The sequence below is a fragment of the Xenopus laevis genome, chromosome 3L (genome assembly GCF_017654675.1).
Source record: "Xenopus laevis strain J_2021 chromosome 3L, Xenopus_laevis_v10.1, whole genome shotgun sequence".
Lineage (NCBI taxonomy): Eukaryota > Metazoa > Chordata > Amphibia > Anura > Pipidae > Xenopus > Xenopus laevis.
Window position 1 is genome coordinate 71,489,684 of NC_054375.1, and position 19,597 is coordinate 71,509,280.

At 37.3% G+C, this 19,597-nt stretch overlaps 2 protein-coding genes across 11 annotated transcripts in view; one reads left to right on the forward strand and one right to left on the reverse strand.

Moving 5' to 3' along the window:
* pphln1.L (periphilin 1 L homeolog) overlaps nt 1–10,441 on the reverse strand; it is a 57,683-nt gene extending 47,242 nt beyond the window's left edge. For 4 of the 8 annotated variants that reach the window (XM_018251132.2, XM_018251128.2, XM_018251134.2 and 1 more), the window contains exons 1-4: nt 10,303–10,441; nt 6,961–7,070; nt 1,310–1,410; nt 447–590 (exon numbers count right to left, since the gene is read on the reverse strand). In XM_018251132.2, the coding sequence (XP_018106621.1) occupies nt 447–590; nt 1,310–1,410; nt 6,961–6,964 (249 nt within the window). In that variant the 5' untranslated portion in view covers nt 6,965–7,070; nt 10,303–10,441. 8 annotated transcript variants of the gene reach the window in all.
* On the forward strand, nt 10,408–19,133 carry zcrb1.L (zinc finger CCHC-type and RNA binding motif containing 1 L homeolog). 3 transcript variants are annotated; one of them, NM_001093007.1, is made up of 8 exons: nt 10,524–10,547; nt 12,997–13,083; nt 13,296–13,324; nt 14,533–14,644; nt 15,038–15,145; nt 17,672–17,787; nt 17,884–17,959; nt 18,425–19,133. In NM_001093007.1, exons 2-8 carry the CDS (start codon nt 13,000–13,002, stop codon nt 18,554–18,556), a joined length of 657 nt encoding a protein of 218 aa, NP_001086476.1. In that variant the 5' UTR covers nt 10,524–10,547; nt 12,997–12,999; the 3' UTR covers nt 18,557–19,133. The 3 variants fall into 3 exon arrangements, with proteins under 3 accessions (XP_041441042.1, NP_001086476.1, XP_041441041.1); XM_041585107.1 differs by lacking the exon at nt 10,524–10,547 and adding an exon at nt 10,612–10,633 and having other exon boundaries at nt 18,425–19,092; XM_041585108.1 differs by lacking the exon at nt 13,296–13,324 and having other exon boundaries at nt 10,408–10,547; nt 18,425–19,092.
* The last annotated feature ends 464 nt before the right edge of the window (nt 19,134–19,597 follow it).

A 19,597-nucleotide genomic window follows, 5' to 3' on the forward strand; every position in this document is an offset into this window, starting at 1 on the left:
TAGGAGGCAACTTTTTTTTAATTTTTTTTTTATTTAAAGTTTTTATTTATGTAGTTTCACAACAAAACAAAACGACAAGGAGGCAACTTTTAGTTAATTTTTTTTTTTAAAGGCAATACAATTTGTAGTTTAGCCAGAGCATGAATGGGAGGAATAATGTAATCTAACAAAATGTGAAAAAATACTTTGTTTGCATGACAATAATGTGATTTACTTGGTTTATATGTTTCATCCATATTCATCTTCAACAGGCATGGTACCTTGATAATATCTAAAGTAAATCTCTGCACCAACTCACCCTTGTGATTAAAATGTATTGGTTTAAAAAATCTAGAACAAACAGCATGTTAGATACCTGTGATGTATATAGAATTCCGGATTTCAATATTAAATGGGAGGCAATTTCGAAACACAATATAAGGCAAAATTCTGACAAAAGTACATACTCTGTATGGAATACCACTTCTCCGCTCTTGGACATAACACTCCTCATAATCTCTATATTCAGAATCACTGTAGTCTTCACAGCGCTGGTAACCTTCCTCATCTGGCCTTCTGTGGACTAGATTTACCATCCTGTGATACTCTCCCTTAGAAGAAAGTTTGCAACATGACAGTTATTAAAGGTGATCAAGAGTTTAAAATTGATAGCCAATATGTGAAAAGTGATAATTATGTATCAGTTTTTCCATTAGTTTGTTTTCTCAACAAACAAAGCGGGTCACTCCATCAGCTTGACTACCATTTATTATAAATCAGCTCATGCATGGAGCAGTGCACATTTGCTACCATGTGTATTGTGGAAGTGCACTAATTTCCAGGGGATCTACCAGTAGGTCTGTTAGTCAGATATTCCACCCTATGTCCAAAGAGAGGTAGAGATGGTTCTAATTGTGTTACAATTAAATTAATCGATACAGGTTCATTCATTATACGGCATGCAAAATATATATATATATATATATATATATATATATATATATATATATATATATATATATATATATATATATATATATATATATATATATATATATATATATATTATTTTTTTTTTTTCTGCTTAAATTAATCGATACAGGTTCATTCATTATACGGCATGCAAAATATATATATATATATATATATATATATATATATATATATTTTTTTTTTTTTTTTTTTTTTTTTTTTCTGCTTAAAATCTGAATGAAATTCTGTTCAGGATGTGACTATATACAGGGATAATGCTATAGTCCAAAAATGTGCATTAAACTGTATTCTGTTTTTGAATTACAAGATAAATAAAAGGAAAAAACATAGCACTTACATCAGGAGGAATTTCACGTGGTGGAAGACGATGTCTAGGAAGGCGTTCATAGGGAGGCTCATATTTACCATCGGTCCACATGTCTTCTTTCCTGAATTCCACTAAAATTGAGAACAATTGGTTGCAGGCAATGTTTTTGAGAGAAATAAAGGAATCTTTATACACAAGACACATATGATAATATACACACATATACATAAAGGATAACAAAGAATAATAATGCATTAAGAATTAAAAGGTAATTAATAAGTACAATTGTTACAGGACATAGTAGCGCTTTACAGAGTAATAACTATACTAGCACTAGCTCAGTTGTCCCTGGAATAAAGAGAGCCAATACGGAATAGCCAAATCTCCAATGACATCACGCGACTCCTCGCCCTACATTTTCCCTGTAGCCCTAAAACTTTAGGACACAATTACGAAAACTGTACTTTTAAGTGATTCTTAAAGGATTCAAGAAAGGCAATATTGGAAATGAAGTGAAACTGCACAAGAATTCAAGAAGTGCAGGTGCTTTCAGTTTTGGCCAGCAAAGGCGGATTTGGGGCATTTTGGCCCCCCACAAGTAGGGGCAAAAAAAATGTATTAGACAAGCTCCAAAAATGTTCTCCATTTCCCTAAAGGCTGACGAAAGTGTGATAAAACCCTCCAATGTTACAGTAGTTGAACCTCATGAAAAACAGCTAAGCTAAACAGGAGAAGCATTATTTGTCTTCAGCCTGCCTTGCACATTTCCTAGGGGTGGAGGGCTTGCTCCCCTGAAACTTAATAAAAAACATTTTTTAAATGAAAAAAAAAACAATTTATGCATATTTATTTTTAAGGGAAAATATATTTATACTTACTACGTTATATTCTTTATTCACAGAAAAAGTCTGTAAAATAATGCTGCAGATAAGAACAGAAAAATAGAGTGTATATCATTAAGAATGGGAACCCCCCTTAAACTTAAACAATACTATGCACTAAAAACTATATACATCTATGTTTAAAATGATCCAAAACAACATTGGTAAGCAGAATTTGTTCTGCCTATTCTTTTGATTAAAACCTTTTCCATTGGGTTTTCTAAATAAAGCTTGATCTGGCGAAACAGAGACTTGAGGGTCTCGTTTCCATATAAGAAGTTCATTATATAAATGGTCTTACTGTGACTGATGATTTTACTAACGGACTCCTCCTCATTTCACAATTACTCTACAGCCAACCTATTGTTAATTCAAGCTAAACACTAGCTTGCACTGGAACAGTATCATTTTCAGAACCTTACTTGTGCCCCAGTACCAAAAAGATACTGTATGTACAGCTACAGAGCATAGTTGGCTTCTGCCATCTTTGCCTGCTTAGATTTCTGTGACGGTGACCATATACATATCCAATCACAGAGATGTAAGCAGGGAAAGAAGAATTTTGCTTAACAGGGTGCATTATTGCCATGATATACAATCATATATATGCACCATATTAATAAACAGGCACTCAAACTCTACTTTATATCAAATCAAAATACATTGAAAAAAAATAAAATGGCTGCCTATCCTACTACTAAGGATTCCTGAAACTCGTTACTCAAAAAGCTCCAAATAAAGAAAAGGCATTCTCCAATATAGTTAATTTTAAAAGGGACCTCTCACCCAGACATAAATCTGTATGATAAAATTCCAAATTAAAATTAAACCCAAAATATATATTTTTTTTAATTGAAACATCCATACCAGATATACATACAGTAAATGCATATAAACAAGCTCAACCATCAATTAAATGTTGTCTCCCTGTCTCTTTTGCCCAAGGCACAGCTACCACTTTCATTTAACATTCAGCACTTCCTTGAGGTCAGTACCCGCTTCACATCCCTCTCCCTCCTCACAGTCTATAATTGCAAAGCCTGTACATAAGATCCTCCTTTCTGGCTCATTTACTTTAGATTTTGGGATGATGCAAAGCTTACCGTATATACTCGCGTATAAGCCGAGTTTTTCAGCACCCAAAATGTGCTGAAAAAATTGACCTCGGCTTATACGCGGGTAAGTATGGTACAATGTCAGGAGGGGCTCCTGCCTAAGGTGACACTTCCCTCCCCGGGGCTCGACGTGTCCGCGCTGCCTGCAGGGGGCTCCCTCTGTCCGTAGCACCCGCCCAGCACCGGGAGGGGACGGGATCCGGAAAGAGCAGGCGCAAAGGGAGGAAGAACTGGCTGTGAGCCGGGGGTCTGTGTTGGGCGCGGCGGTGTCGGTAACGGGGCGAGTAAGGAATTAGCGATCCCCGGGCACAAGCGGCTCCTCTAACCGGAACTGACCGGCCGCCTCCCCTCTCTCTGCTCCGAGCCGTATCCGCGCAGTCCCCGGGCAGCACCTCTGTGTGTCTCTCGCGCTCTCTCCGCTTCCCCCGGGAGCGTCTGTGTCTCTCCGCGGCTCTTCCCTCGTCTCCAGCTGCTGCCGCCGGGTCTCACCTTCCGGCCAATGGGGGAGGAGGAGCCGGAGAGTCGGGGAGAGCGACCTCAGCAGCCCCAGCGCGGAACTGGCAGTCTGTGTCCGACACAAACAGAGAACTACCAGTATTAGAAACTTTCTCAGCACAAGGGGGAGAGAGGAGAGGAGGCGCCGCCATGAGCATGCTGGGAAATAAAGCAACATGGGGGGCGCCGCTTGACTTCCATGATACCACGGAGTGTGAAAGTCTGAGGTAACCCCTCTCCCTGCCGTCCGTCCCTCCCTCAGCCTGCGTCAACATCGCTGCCGCCTCCCAGGGACGAGGTAAGGGGCTGGCAGGAGGCGAGAAATGTGTGTGTGTGTGATTATTTTGTGGGAAGAGTGTGTGTGTAAAGTATATGTGTGTCTATGTGTGTATAATTGCTAGTGGAAAGTATATTTTGTCTCAGCTGAAAAATATCTAATATAAATCCACTGGGGGGGGACAAATTTTCAGTGATTTAGTTTGCGCTGTAGTGATTGTAGCATAAAGGGTCTTAGTTGTGTCTAGGCTTATACGCGAGTCAATAAGTTTTCCCAGTTTTTGTAGGTAAAATTAGGTACCTCGGCTTATACACGGGTCGGCTTATACACGAGTATATACGGTACCTTAAAGGAGAAGTAAACCCTTGTACTAAAATCCCCTACTCCTCTACCCTACATAGACCACCCTCTCTGCTCCCCCCAGTCTAGGTGGTACCTTTGCTAAATGCCCCTAACCCTCTATTTATCCCTCAGGGCATCAGAGTTCACTGCAGCCATCTTATTCTCTTCCGTAATCTTTGGGAAGTAAGTGCCCTATCGGTGCATGCGCAGTTGGAGCAATTTTCTGTTTCACGATAACTGTGAATGTGCTGAAAGTAACGGAAAACACCGAAGCGCTGGAAGAAGACCCAAAGATTACCGAAGCAGCTGAAGATGGCGCCCATGAACTCTGCTGGACAGAATCTGCACCGAGGGGTAAGTAAAGAGTTAGGGGCATTTAGCAAAGGTACCACCTATGCTGGGGGGGGGGGGGAGCAGGGAGGGGGGAGGTCTATGTAGGGTAGGGGATTTTAGTAGCAAGGGCTTGTTTCTCCTGTAAAGGGGTTGTTCACCTTCCAAACAATTTTTCAATTGAGTTGTTTTCTAATTGTTCTCCAGAAATAGACTTTTTTCAATTCCATTCCATTTTTTCTTACCGTTTTTAAAAGTTTAGTGTTCCTGTTTCTGGTGTTTCAGTCTGGCAGCTCAGTAATTTAGGTGCAGATTCTGAACTGTTACAATTTTGCAACATTTAGTTGATACATTTTTCAGCAGCATCTCTGTTGTATTAGCAACTATTGTGTCAATTCTAACAGCTGCCTGTAATGAAACACAGACATTCTGCTTAGCAGGGACAAAGATAAGAAATGTATCTACTAAATGTATCAATTTAGAGAGTTAGTGACCCCCCCTCCCAGAGCAACTTTAGAAAGGTGAAAAATTAGACTTTACACTTACTAGGAAAATTATCACAAATACAAAATGTCTTCATTTCTGGTGAACTATTTAAAACCAACTAAAATAGTGTTAGAAGGTGAAAAACCCTTTAACAACAGTGACCACAAAATAGTTTCTGCCTGTATACTTTGTGCATAATAAACAAATGAAGAAAACACTATTTACACTTTAGAAGTTATTTAAATCTTAAGTTTATTTTGCTTGACTAATACTATTAAATAGGATTTGGAATTATTTCTTTGGGTGACCATTCCCCCTTAAAGGGGTGATTCCCCTTTAAGGTAACTTTAATTATGTTATAGAATGGCCAATTCTAAGCAACTTTTCAATTGGGTTTCATTATTTTTTTTTTAATTTTTATAGTTTTATAGTTATTTGCCTTTTTCTTCTGACTCTTTTCAGCTTTTAAAAGGGCGTTGCTGACTCCCTTCTAAAAACCAATGCTCTGTAAGGCTACAAATGTATTGTTACTTTTTATTACTGATCCTTCTATTCGGACTCTCTCCTATTCATATTCCAGTCTCTTATTCAAATCAATGCATGGTTGCTAGGGTAATTTGGACCCTAGTTACCAGACTGATTAAGATGCAAATTGAAGAGCTGCTGAAAGAAAAGCTAAATAAAAATAAAAAAAACCTTCAATAATAAAAAATAAAAAACAAATTGTGTCAGAATATCACTCTACATCATACTAAAATGCATTTCAAAGGTGAACAGCAACTAGTAAGTGGAAGGTTTATGCAAAGTAGTATTAATCAGTGCTCTATAAATACATGTTAATAATCATAATTAAAGGAATTGTTCAGTATAAATTTAAAAACTGGGTAAATATATAAGCTGTGCAAAATAAAAAATGTTTTCATTTACCCAGTTTTTTATTTTTACACTGAACTGTTCCTTTAAAAAGGCAGCAATCGCAATGTAGATTGAGTGCACATATTATACCACTGCAGGATGGAAAGATATAGTTAAAAGATATCCAGCTACCATATTATACATGCAAAGTCTAGAGGGTACTTTAGCGGTATTAATTGGCAGAATAGTGCATTAAAGGAGATCCGACACCCAAAAAAAAAATTCAAAATCTTATTTTATCACATTAGTCAAGTAAAATAAACTTTAATTACACTATATAAATTATTTGAATCTGGTTTCCCTCAGTCTGGGAATTCATAATTATATCAAGCAGGCAGAAGGCATTTTGTGTAAGACAAGCCTTGCATCATCTCAGAATCTTGTTTGTGCACCAGAATGCATTCCCATGCACTGGCTACACAATTAAATGGCGCAGAGAACGGGGGAACGTGTGGAGAGCAGTGACATCTAGGAAGTGCTGAATGGAAAGTGAAAGTAATTGTCTGCCCTGCCTCTATGCCTAAGGCATAGAGGAGGGGCAGACAATATTTGATTGACAAATTTACAATAGCTATGAATGCTTAAATAAAAAAATAGAAGTTGGATTTAATTTTTAATTGGAAAATTAAATATACAGATTTTTGTGTCTGTGTGACAGGTCCACTTTAAGAGCTGTCAAGAGCAGGAAAACAACTGTGTTAGGTGACCTGAGAACACAACAGTATCCTCAGTTTTTATGATTACATTTAAATAGAATCCAGTGAATCACTGTGGCATAACATAAGGACTTTCCTTCATTAACAAACTTACATGGTAAATATTTAAGAATGCTGGTCTTACCCATTAATTTTACAGTTTCTAAAAGCCTCTCTTTTTATGCCTCGTGGAGTCGAATTTTGGGATCCCTCGGATACAAGCAAAGTTCTACCGGTATTCTCAAAATGGTTTTCCTAAAAGATAAATTTAAGATAGAGCAGAGTGATATTATTTTGCTTTTCACCCAAAGTCGCTCTTTGTGTGAGTGAAACAAAGCCATATGAGAGATAACAGATGCATGCAGTGATTTGTTGTTTGCAAAATAACAGTACAGTGGAAATGCATTGTGAGAAAGTCAAAGATATGTGTGCAAAAATTGCTCACTCTGTTCTTCAGGGTGTCAGGGGACAAGATTTGTTTACTGTGAGTTGTAATGAGTTATGTAACACATATGAGTACTCTCTACAGATCCCATCCTAGGAAGGATACAGTGGGAAGTATCAGAGGCAATATGAACATAAAACATCTCTGCAAAATAAATGTACAACCTAAAATTACATAAGCATTTCGGTTTTGAGCCTTGTACAAAATACTGTCCATCAAATGGCATCAGTATAGCTGTCAAGAAAGGAATATGGCTACACAGTTTAGCTGTGTCTAAACTAATAAATGTTCATATGTAGCCTTCTAGACACACTATTTGCTCAGTTTCCTTCTCCAGGATGAGTGTTCACTCCTTTGCCTTGATGCCTTCTCTCTCAGACCATCTCTTAGGGCTCATACAAACTAGCATTTGTTAATGTATTTGCCTTGCATTTGATGCACATAAGATACCTGAATTTATTTTATAATTCCTGGTAATACACATGAGTACAGATCAGAGTTATAGAACAGCAACACCAACAAATGAAAGTGTTTTAAAGTAATGAAAATATTATGTACTGTTGCCCTGCACTGGTAAAACGTGTGTGTTTGCTTCAGAAACACTACTATAGTTTATATAAACAGGCTGCTGTGTAGCAATGGTGGAAATTAAAAAAAAGACTATATGGCAGAGGTTAAATAATGGATAACAGAAAACACCATTTTGTTCTACAGAGCTTATCTGCTGTCTGCCATTTAACCTGAGCCCTTTCTCCTTTGAATGGCTGCCCCATTGCTACACAACAGCTTTTTTTTATATAAACAATAGTATTGTTTCTGATGCAAACACATCAGTTTTCCCAGTGCAGGGCAACACTGCATTATATTTTTATTACTTTAAAACACTTTAATTTTTTGACTGTACTGTTCCTTTTATTATATTGCAATATATGAAATACAAAATGACACTTGTAAGCATGAGATGTGTTATACATAGAATATACAAATGAAAGAAACGCAGTATATGGGAAACGTATTTTCCACCCAAATTTGTTTACTTTAACACAGTAGCCATACTTATCAATGCATGCACATTTAAATGCTCATATGTCAAAATCCTTAACCAATTTACTATTTTGCTTTGTATATACAGGTTTACTGAATCCTAATCTTATTTTTTGCAGAGATGCCCAGGATAAAGTTGGCCATAGAGTTTTTTAAAAGATCTTTTCATTATCGTAGGACTAAATGTAAGCGAGACTGGAATATGAATAGGAGAGGGCCTGAAGAGAAAGATTAGTAATAAAAGTAGTAATAACAACAAGGGGCACATTTACTAAGGGTCGAATATCGAGGGTTAATTAACCCTCGATATTCGACCATCAAAGTAAAATCCTTCGTCTTCGAATATCGAGGTCTAAGGATTTACCAAAAATACTTCGATCGAATGATCGAAGGGAAAATTGAATCGAACGATTCTAAGGACTTTAATCCATCGATCAAACGATTTTCCTTCGATCAAAAAAAGCTTAGAAAGCTTATGGGAAAGGTCCCCATAGGCTAACATTGTAGCTCGGTAGGTTTAAAGTGCCGAAGTAGGTAGTCAAAGTTTTTTTTAAATAGACAGTGCTTCCACTATCGAATGGTCGAATAGTCGAAGGTCGAAGTAGCCTATTCCATGGTCAAAGTACCCAAAAAAAACTTCGAAATACAAAGTTTTTTTTACTTCAAATCCTTCACTCGAGCTTAGTAAATGTGCCCCTACATGTGTAGCCTTACAGAGCTTTTATTTTTAGATGGAGTCAGTGACCCCCATTTGAAAGCTAGAAATAGTCAGGAGTTGACAAATAATTAAACAAAACTATAAAAAATAAAATAAACCAATTGAAAAGTTGGATAGAATTACCAATTCTATACCATACTAAAAGTCAATGACGAACCACCCCCTTTGAAAGTCAGTTCCTAGAATTCACCAATAGCATTTTCACCACAAGAAGATTGAACATATTTGACCTGTTTAATAGAAAACAGGGCCAAGAGGTTGCCATGAGATTTGTTGGGACTCTACATTAGATCAGTCATGTCCAAAGTCAGGCCCGGGGGCCAATTGCGGCGTTAGCAATAGCACTGGGGACGCGTACGCATCATCCCCAATGCTCCGGTGCGAGTGCAGGTGCCGGCACTAGGACCCAGTAGCCTCAGGGTGCCGCAGCACAAAATCCGGGCCTGGTGACGCGCTGCTCTCACATACTTCTTAATTTACTGTACTGGCACATCAGTACATCTATTGCACCTAGATGTACCTAGTATGTGAGATTGGTGCGTCACTACGTGCCAGTACGTGTCTATTGCTAACAGCTTCAGCACACAGGCAGCAGTATAGATGATCATTTCACTAATGTGCCCAAATATATGATAGGCGATTCCTTGTTTAAATGAGGCACGGAGAATAAGTCCAAACAGACTCCACTTCTTCATTCCTAAACGCCGTGTCCATCTCCAGGCTGAATGGTCAGTCCCCACATATTTTCACCTCACCAAATCTGGCCCTCGTTGCAAAAAAGTTTGGACCCCCCTGCATTAGATGGTTAGACAGCCGAGACATGGGAGCATTTATATATAGATAGCAGCACAAATATTCTAAGCAATAAGACACAAGCTCAGTCACAGCTTCAAATGCCTCTGATACAGCACTAGTAAATGGGGCTATTCTGCAGTAGCACAGATTTTTCACTAGAACATCTCTTCTATATTTGTGAGCAGTGCTGCCCTACTTCTTGGATAAATGGTGACGTAACAAAAGGCTGTATGGATCGCACAGGCAGAGCCAATCTGGCGCATGTATTTAGGAAGTAAACGAGCACAGCGGCTGCACCTGCGCACACATCCAACCTGTGACTCTCCGCTAACTCTTCAACTATATACAACTGAACATTTGTCGCGGAACGATATCATTCCACAGTAGCACAACTGAAAACTCAGGTTTAATGAAAGTCAATTGAAACAAGCAGGGGACCTATGTGTTCAAGACAAAAAAAAAACATGAGGTTTAAAGATGCATACCGCCCAACAGGCACGATTTTATGAACCCAACCCGCAATCTGAAACCGCTGTTTAAACGTCCCGCAGCCCAATTGATGTCTAGCTCCTTGACTCCTGCTGCCGGACAGCTAATCCAGACCTCATAGATTTCATCTCGCGAGACGTCGCACTTCCGTATATAGACGTAATGACGTTGCACGCATGACGTGATAAGCCTATATGGAGAGCAATGGGACAGAAGTATAAATTGCTAGTACTATACGACGGTAAGTCTGTTCTGGACAAATGTGGGCTTTGGGTGGCCACGCACAATTGTTTTATTTCCCTGCTTTCAGATTCTACTTTTGTTAGGGTAACTAAATGCTGTATTGTTTTCTCTACTCACTGGTGTCAGGGAACGAAACAGAATTTTTTTTAGAGGATGCATGCAATAGCTGGTACTGGAGTCTTTACCCCAATAGTTAAAGTAATGGTAACACCAAAAAATGAAAGTGTTTTAAAGTAATGAAAATATCATGTAGTGTTGCCCTGCACTGGTAAAACTGATGTTTGCTTCAGAAACACTACTATAGTTCATATAAACAAGCTGCTGTGGAGCAATGGCGGAAATTGAAAAACGGCTATATGGTACAGGTAGAGTTGCCACTAGCCGGTAAAACACCTGCCGGGGCCGGTATTACAAATTTATCGGCAATGCAGTTGCCAGTAATTTGTAATACCCTTTTAAAAAAGCCCCTGGCCTGCCCCCAATCCGCACAGAATTTACCTTTTTCCAGCGCTGTGGACATCTCTGCAATGTTGCTCCGCCCCTTTTGTGACACACCATGTAGCCCTGCCCCTTTTGGTGCCCACCCCCCCACTGGCCGGTAATATTTTTAGTAAAGGTGGCAACCCTAGGCACAGGATAACTAATAGATAACACCATTAGACAGACAGAGCTTATTTGCTATCTGCTGTGTAACCTGAGCCTTTTCTCCTTTGAATGGCTGCCCCCATTGCTACACAGCAGCTTATTTATATAAACAATAGTAGTGTTTCTTAAGCAAACACAGCAGTTTTACCAGTGCAGGGCAACACTGCATTATTGGAGATGGCAATGGCTGGAACGGACCAAAGGTTGAGTTTAGTTTTTTCTTTAGTCTTGAAGAGGATTCCATTGTTTTGTGTGAAAATTATGGCCTTGTTTTTCACAATTTAGGAATGGCAAAAGGCTAATTTAGGAGGAGACAATTGGTAAAATGCATGGTGGCTTTGGAGGGTACCATTGTTTTTAATCAAAGAACTGCCAGATTTGTAACAATTTAGGTCAATGATACATGGGTACTGATCTAGGCCTGCTTAAAGTGCATGCTGAGACTCAGCCCCAGCCTTCGCTTTCTTCTTTGCCTGCTTGCCGAACCATTGTGTTGGCTCAGTTGCAGTTTCATTGTCGCTCCAAAATCCGCTGCATTTGCCTACACCCGGGCCAGCGCATTGGTTCAGAGTGCAGGCAAAAAAGAAAGCTGATGACAACGTTGTGACTTATTCTCAGCCTGAAATCTTCTGGAGGCCAGGATCAGCCCCAGTGTGGCTTTGGCCATAGGGGTAGAACAAGGTCTAACTGAGGAAAAGACTGTAGTAAAGTGTGTAGGTTCCAAATATAGTTATGCAGCTGAAAGTTCTGGGGCCCCAAAAGGCTGTTGTTGAAGATTGGTGCTGGCAGGGGTTTCTCTGTTTCACTAAGAGACCACAGCAGCTGTCACACACGAATACCTATTAATAGACTGTTCATAGTTTTTGACTTCAACTCTAGTGTTTTATGTTAAGAATATGGCCATATTTTTTACAATTTAGGGACAAAATATGGTCTAATTTAGGAGAAGAGTATTGATGGAATTGACCTTTTTTTTTTTTTTTTTTTTTCAAATATTCTAAGAGGGTCCATGTATTTCATGAGCAAAAAATACAGCCGAGCTGGCTGCTTAGTAAACTGCCATCCTTATTTAAAACCATATATTCCCACCTTTCCACTGTAACAGCAGCTTTCTTAATCTGCCTGTCTATGATCACCTTGGCTGTTTAGGTCATTTGGCAAATGCATTATCTTATTACCTAGCCTGTATGTTGACTTTCTCTCTCTGTCAGTTCACCTGTGCTTTAATGCCAATGTGCATGTGTGTGGTCACAGAAATCCAAGCAGAGAGTATAAATCATCCAGACCTATATGGAAGATGCCAACAATGTTGTTTAGTTCTCATTTTTCTCTGGTACACTGTACTGGGGCACAACTAAGGTTCTGGCAATGATGCTATTGATGATTGATAAAATGATCATTGCGAAACTGGGATTTTTTTATTGTAAATTTGTCACACATCCACATGAAAATAATGTGAATTCACAAATGTGCCATGCTCCAATCTTTTCTATGAGTTTCTGCCTACCACAGGATAGCAGTATATACTATAAGCTTCTGCACAGAAAACTTAAATAAATAAAACATTTAAATGTGAAATAAAGCTCATTCCTTTTTCTTGCTTAGGAAACAAGTCCAAGAGCAATATCCCAAAAATAAAAAAATATATCCGTCTTACAAATGGAAGCAACAAACTAACACCTATAATGCAATAACAAAAATGTCTCTTTGTTCAGATTTTCTGTTAATTTTGAGATATAATAAATCAAAAATAATGTATTATTACATGAGAACTGAATCTTTTCTTTCTCTTTTTATTTAAGAACATGAGTGGAGGACTAGCGCCCAGTAAAAGCACAGTGTATGTGTCAAATCTTCCCTTTTCACTAACCAATAATGATTTACACCGGGTAAGTATGCTTTTTTCCTATTCTCCTGAATAATTCTTCATTCTTGTAATATTTAGTCATGGTTAAATGCCCATTACTCATTTAATATAGCTCAGGTATGCTAGGCATACTGAGGAAAATTCAATATTAGTGATTTCATTTTCTTCAAGTGTGCTGTATCTTTACACATTGTTCACCATGCTCGTCTAATCTTGGGTTCTGTGTGTTTCTAGATTTTTTCAAAATATGGAAAAGTAGTCAAGTAAGTGTTTGATCCATTTTACCGTTGTTGCCATTGTGCTTTGTCATCTACTGGCCCTATAATTGGTGAAGATAAAGAAATGAGAGACTATAATTGAACCTCACAGTAGATCACTGTGATTGATTATTTTCAACTGAGCTGATCACTTTTCAGGATTCAGATCCCTAAGTGTTCAGCAGAACTGAATCAGAGAAGGAAAGTACAGAAAAAAGGGAATCCATAATTGTGTGTCATTGTATATATGTTCAGTCTTACTCGGCACACACTTTTTTTGTGCTGCTCATTTTGTTTCTTCCAATACAAATAAGCAGTAGAATTGTTTTTTTTTTTTGTTTTTTTTTTATGCATTAGGAATGAATGAATGACATGCTGGCGCATGCGCATAGGAGTTTAGCGCTTGGGGGAAATTATGTGAGAGAGGATAAAGATGATGCCTGCAAACTATTTTAAATGGCCAGTATTTCATCTTACAATTTTTAGTAAGCATTAAAATTGTATCAGTACCTTTCCTTCTCCTTTAAAAACAGGCAGTCATGGGCTGATAAGGTATGATCTCCACCCATTGGTCTGAAGAGAAGAAGAGTGTATGAGGGACCACAAATAGTATGGTCACCTTTCTATTGTTCAAGAGAATAGCAGGAAGTGAAGAGGAGCTGCAGTTCTCTTCATTTCTTCATATGCTCTTGCATTATGCACTGGTTGACATGATGCATCAGCAGATTTTTAAACCTGAAAATTCCCAAACTGTCTAATATTCATAGTATATGGATAGCAGTTTGGATTCACGGCCACCATACATGTACCAATAATCATTCGAGATACTAATGCTAAGTAACTAAAAGCAACAATTTTATGTTTTTGTTAACGCCTTACCATATTTAATTTTTTTTTTTTTGGAATATTCGAAAATTGTCAGATTCACTTTAGTATGTTGATATTTTTTAAGTAATTTGAGGCACTACAATCGAAGCTTGCATATAAGTTTATTATAATGCAAGATAATGCTTTGTGATAGCCAGTGATATTGTCATGGTAATAGAACCAGGCTTTTCTTCTATCTTATTTCGGTCAACTGAAAATACACTATTAGAGGAATACTGAAGTATGATTTATTTTATAACATGGATAAAATTAACATCATTTGTACAAATTATAATTTTTCATGATATGTTAGTCTGTAATATTCTGTTTTTGTTTTTACAATACAGAGTCACTATATTGAAGGACAAAGATTCTCGAAAGAGCAAAGGAGTCTCATTTGTGTTATTTCTAGATAAGGAATCTGCACAGAACTGTGTTAGAGGCTTAAACAACAAACAAGTATGTTACACAGAAACTGTTAGGCTTGTGACACATGGGCAGATTTGGGGAGATTTAATTTTTTTAATTGCCTCTTCTTCTGGGAGACAATCTTCCCGAACTGCCTTTGTGTGTCTTCCCGTCTGCTATAATGAAGTCACCCGAAGTTTCCTCGTGAGGCAACTTCAGAAAACAAAGTGCCGCGTGTGCTTTAGCGCAGACGACTTTTCATTACAGCGGATGGGAAGACACGTAAAGGCAGTTCGGGGAGATTGTCGCCCAGAAGAAGAGGCGATTAGTCGACAGGCGACAATCTCCACGAATCTGCCCATGTGTCGCAAGCCTTACATTATTTTATGTATTTCACTAATTGGCTATAATTGAAATGTTGTGTAATTTGTGCCATTCTTTTAGTTGTTTGGCAGAGCAATTAAAGCAAGCATTGCTAAAGACAACGGCAGAGCAACAGAATTCATCCGGAGGCGGAATTACACAGATAAATCCAGATGTTATGAGTGCGGGGTAAGTTAAGGAAATACTCTGGATTTTAGAGGGACTGTTTATGCCATTAACTTTTTTTTTTTTTTTTTTTACTTTGGCTTTGCTGGGTTAATGGTGTTTCATGAATTGTTGACAGTTTTTTCTTGTAGCATAACCTTTCAACCCAGAACTGTATGTATATGTGATGTCATTGGCAGGCTGTCTCTTTGCTTGCTGACTACGTGGCACATACACCTCGGAAGGCAAAGGGTCAAATAGAAATTCTTGGAGCATCAGATAGATATGTACATAGTTTGAGGAGCACTTTATACTTTGGTCATGCCATAGTTTTAACTAACAAGTCAAAGTTAAATATATATAACATATCCTCAGTTTTAAGATGCTTGAAAAAAAGACCCCTACCCTACAAGTCTCTAATGTACAACATAAATGTATTCTTTTAAAGGGCCTTTTGTTTTTTTCTTATTATTTGCATATGTCAAATAGAAATATTAAGAGCTAAAATTAGTTTTCTCTATTCCCAATAGATTACATGAATGTATTGTTGGTTCAGCTTGTCGTATAAGCCATTTCTAAATAGTCATTTGGACACATCAACATCACCTCCTAGTATATTATAATGACCTAACAAGAAGCTAAAATGGGGGGTGTCTGTTATCATGGTGGGCATGGCCAGTCAAACAGTGTCATGAATTAAACTCTGTGTAGCAGTGTCTACAAGTTTTGCTTATAGCCCAGTCATTTTTTGTGTGCTGGGCTGGTGGTCTAAAATACGAAACTTCACAGGGCTGATTATAATAAACTGATGATGCTATACCAGACATGTGAAGCTCAAGGGGAGGCTGGGGGCGATAACTATGCATTGAATGGTCAGAAGCAGCCCATGGACAGCCTTGTCATAGCCTGCATAGATCTATATGATTAAATGTTGCTAGCATTTGTATTTCCTTATGTTAATTATGATGTGAAATTTGTGGGTATAATGGTTTAAAATTATATTGTTTGCCTTATATCCTAAAAACATATGCCTGCTCCATTTTGAAGGAATTTTTAAAATATTTAAATGATTTTTACTTACAGCAGTAAGTATTTAATTTATAGACATAATTGAAATCACTGGCGGTATGACCAACATATCATTAAGTTGCCTCTGGAGGAAACTTCAGACGATTTAGGTATATGTTGATCATACCACCAGCAATTTCAATTATTTCTAATGGAGAGGCATTTTCTGGAGATTTGTCGCCGCAGTCGCTCCTAAATAATCGCGACAAAACTCCCGTTCAGCCGATGCCCTCTGATTAGTAATTAATACAGATACTTGGTACATGGCAGCACAGAAACCAGTGCAACTAGTATCAATTTAATTATCAGCCCTGTAGCATCATCTTATATCACAGGCCAGCCTCATTTTCTGCTTGATGATTTGCGACAAACCCTAAGCTTAGCTTCTCAACAGCTGCTCAGAGCCCACTGAGCATGTGAGTCGCAGACACGTTCCAGGATGTGACAAGTGTGAAGTCATCATTGCTGATTGTCTGGATCATTACTGCTATTGACAAGCTGAAACTTTCTGCTGGTGCAATAAGTTCAGTGTATAAAATGACATTTTTAGCCATATTAATTTTTAGGGTTTACTTCTTCTTTAATGACAATTTAAAAAATTCAACCAGCAAGTGAGTTCAAGCAGAAAAATATAGTATAGATGAATGCCATAACTTCCCATAGCATTTTCAGATGGCTGTAACCTTTTTTCCTAAAAAGAGCATTTCATTGGTGGGGTGCCTAACATTTTGGCGCTGCCCAGTGATATAGGTTTAGATATTCTTAAAGCAGTTCTACTGTACAGTAGGTTCTGTTCCATAACCATGTTCAGTTTTATGGTACAATGTATGTTGGCCATCCTCTTTTAAAATATAAAGCTGTTGTAGATTATAATCTAATCTTCTGTATAGCACAGTTCTATATTATCCAGTAATGAATACTATTCATTTAGATTCTTCTGACCTGCAACTAACCATTCAGATTAAATAAAGTAGTAAAGAGAATAAATCATATGATGCTTGGGCCATTAATTTACAGACCGCAATCGTACTAAAGTTATGTCCAACAAATTGTAGTGACAGTCACCCATGGATATCGTCAGGCAATACATGCAGAGATATTATAGTTAGCCAATATAAATCTTTTTAACCTGTCCGATTGACTGAACAACTGATCTCCATGGTATGAAAAATGTTGGGAAACTCTACACACGGTAGGAGAATTGTAAGAACAGTTGTTTTGTACGATGATATCTTTGCTTCTATGGCCAGCTTTACTCTGCTAATGTGCTTGAAACATATATTCAGCTGGTACTGAAACATCCATTGTGGAGAGAAATTGGAATGTCAGGGGTGATTCCTATTCCAGTATCAATTCTCAGTTGCTTGTATTGTGCTGGTGGCATATTTAAGTCTATTAACTGATCATTTATATTCTATATTATTATGCAGTGCACAAATGTTTAATGAGGTCATCTTTACTCCCCCCCCCATATTTTTAAAGGACACTGGACACTTGAGTTATGCATGTCCCAAAAACATGCTAGGTGAACGGGAACCACCTCAAAAAAAAGAAAAAAAGAAAAGAAAAAGGCTTGTTGAAGAAGAAGAAGAAGAAGTGTAAGTTTTTTTTTTTTGGGGTTTTTTTGTTGTATATTTATTGTGTGCTAATCTATCAGTACTGGATTAGCCCATATTTTATTTATTTTTCATCAGTGTGGAAGAGGAAGAAAGTGAAGATGAAGGAGAAGACCCAGCTCTGGATAGCCTTAGCCAGGCCATAGCTTTTCAGGTACAGGCTCCTTTATAAACACACAAAAAAATACATATACATTTTGTCTATTTTATGTATATACTCAGGAGAGACGTGAAATCCACATAACACTTTGGCTTTGTTCCCAAGAGCTAGTGTGATTATGTGGAGAGCAAATATTAAATTGATTGTGGACAGGGTGGCAAGGTAATGTGTAATTTGTTCATCTCAAACCCCTGGGTGCGCCACTTAGTCTTTTACCAAATAAAGAGTGGGTTGTTTGAAATGCCTTTATGGTTTTACTGGGATTTTAATATAATCAGGGTATGTAAAACTGAGGTTTCATTGGTCCCACCAATATATTATAAATAATGCATTTTAATGATTTCACATTTTCCAGATCTGATGCCATTTTTTTTCTGGTCCCATGAAAAATGTAAAACAGAGGTTCTACTGTAACAACACACTTGTTCATAATATTTATTTTTTTTTTTTTGCACATAGCAAGCAAGAATTGATGAAGAGAAAAACAAATACAGACATGATCCAGCTGAAGCTTCTACTTCAGAAGATTCAAGACGTCCTAGAATTAAGAAAAGTACCTACTTTAGCGATGAAGATGAACTCAGCGACTGAACACTGACTTTATTTCATTAAATTCGGGAATAGTTCAATTCTCCTGTTGGAATATTTGACTATATACAGTGAATGTAGAATAATAATCATATATCATAATTCTAAACCTAAATTTTTAATATCCGTATAACATTTCCACTGGAAACAAGCTTTTGTTTTGTACATAATATAATTTACTAGCAGGAATTGAATATATAAAAAAACTTGTTTTAAAACAAAATATGTAGCATTTATAAAGCATCAGTTATGGTAATAATTACAGGCTGAGGAGCACTCAACAATCACACGTGTTGGCATTTCTTGGTACAGATGATAACGAAGCTTATGCCATCAAAGGGTCAATATATGCTGTTTTAGGGCTGCCATGTGTAAAGGTTTTAATCTGCAATATTTTTCAGGTTTGTATGCAAACAGTGTTTTACGGTGTGCTGACAGATGCAAATTTATGTAATGAATGTAACTTTATAGAATAGGCCAATATCCTTGTATTGATACCATTCCTGCATTTGTGTATAAAGTATTTTTGTTTTTTTTAAGGTGTTTTCCTACTTATTTTCTAGGAATACAAAAAAAAAAATATATATATATATATATATATATATATATATATATATATATATATATATATATATATATATATATATATATATATATATATATATATATATATATATATATCTATCTTTTTAAATTATTACAGAAACCATAAGGTACAGGCAGGTTATGGGTTACATATGAGATAGGGACTGTAGGTTTGTTCTCAAGTTGAATTTGTGAAACATACATTTACTTATTAAATGCAATAAGACAGATGTTTGTCTTAACATAGTATTTATTTTTACCTTTCTGTGCTCTGCAGTAGACAATACATGCCAGAGGGGATTGGGGCAGGTGGTTTATTAAAGATAAATGCTAATAAAGGCCAAGCAAACCACAGTATATTACTGTAATAGCCTCTGTCTGTAAGTATGAGTTGTATGTAGGTCGGTGTATGTAACTCGAGGACTACCTGTATTTGATCATTATTTTTCTTATTTCCCC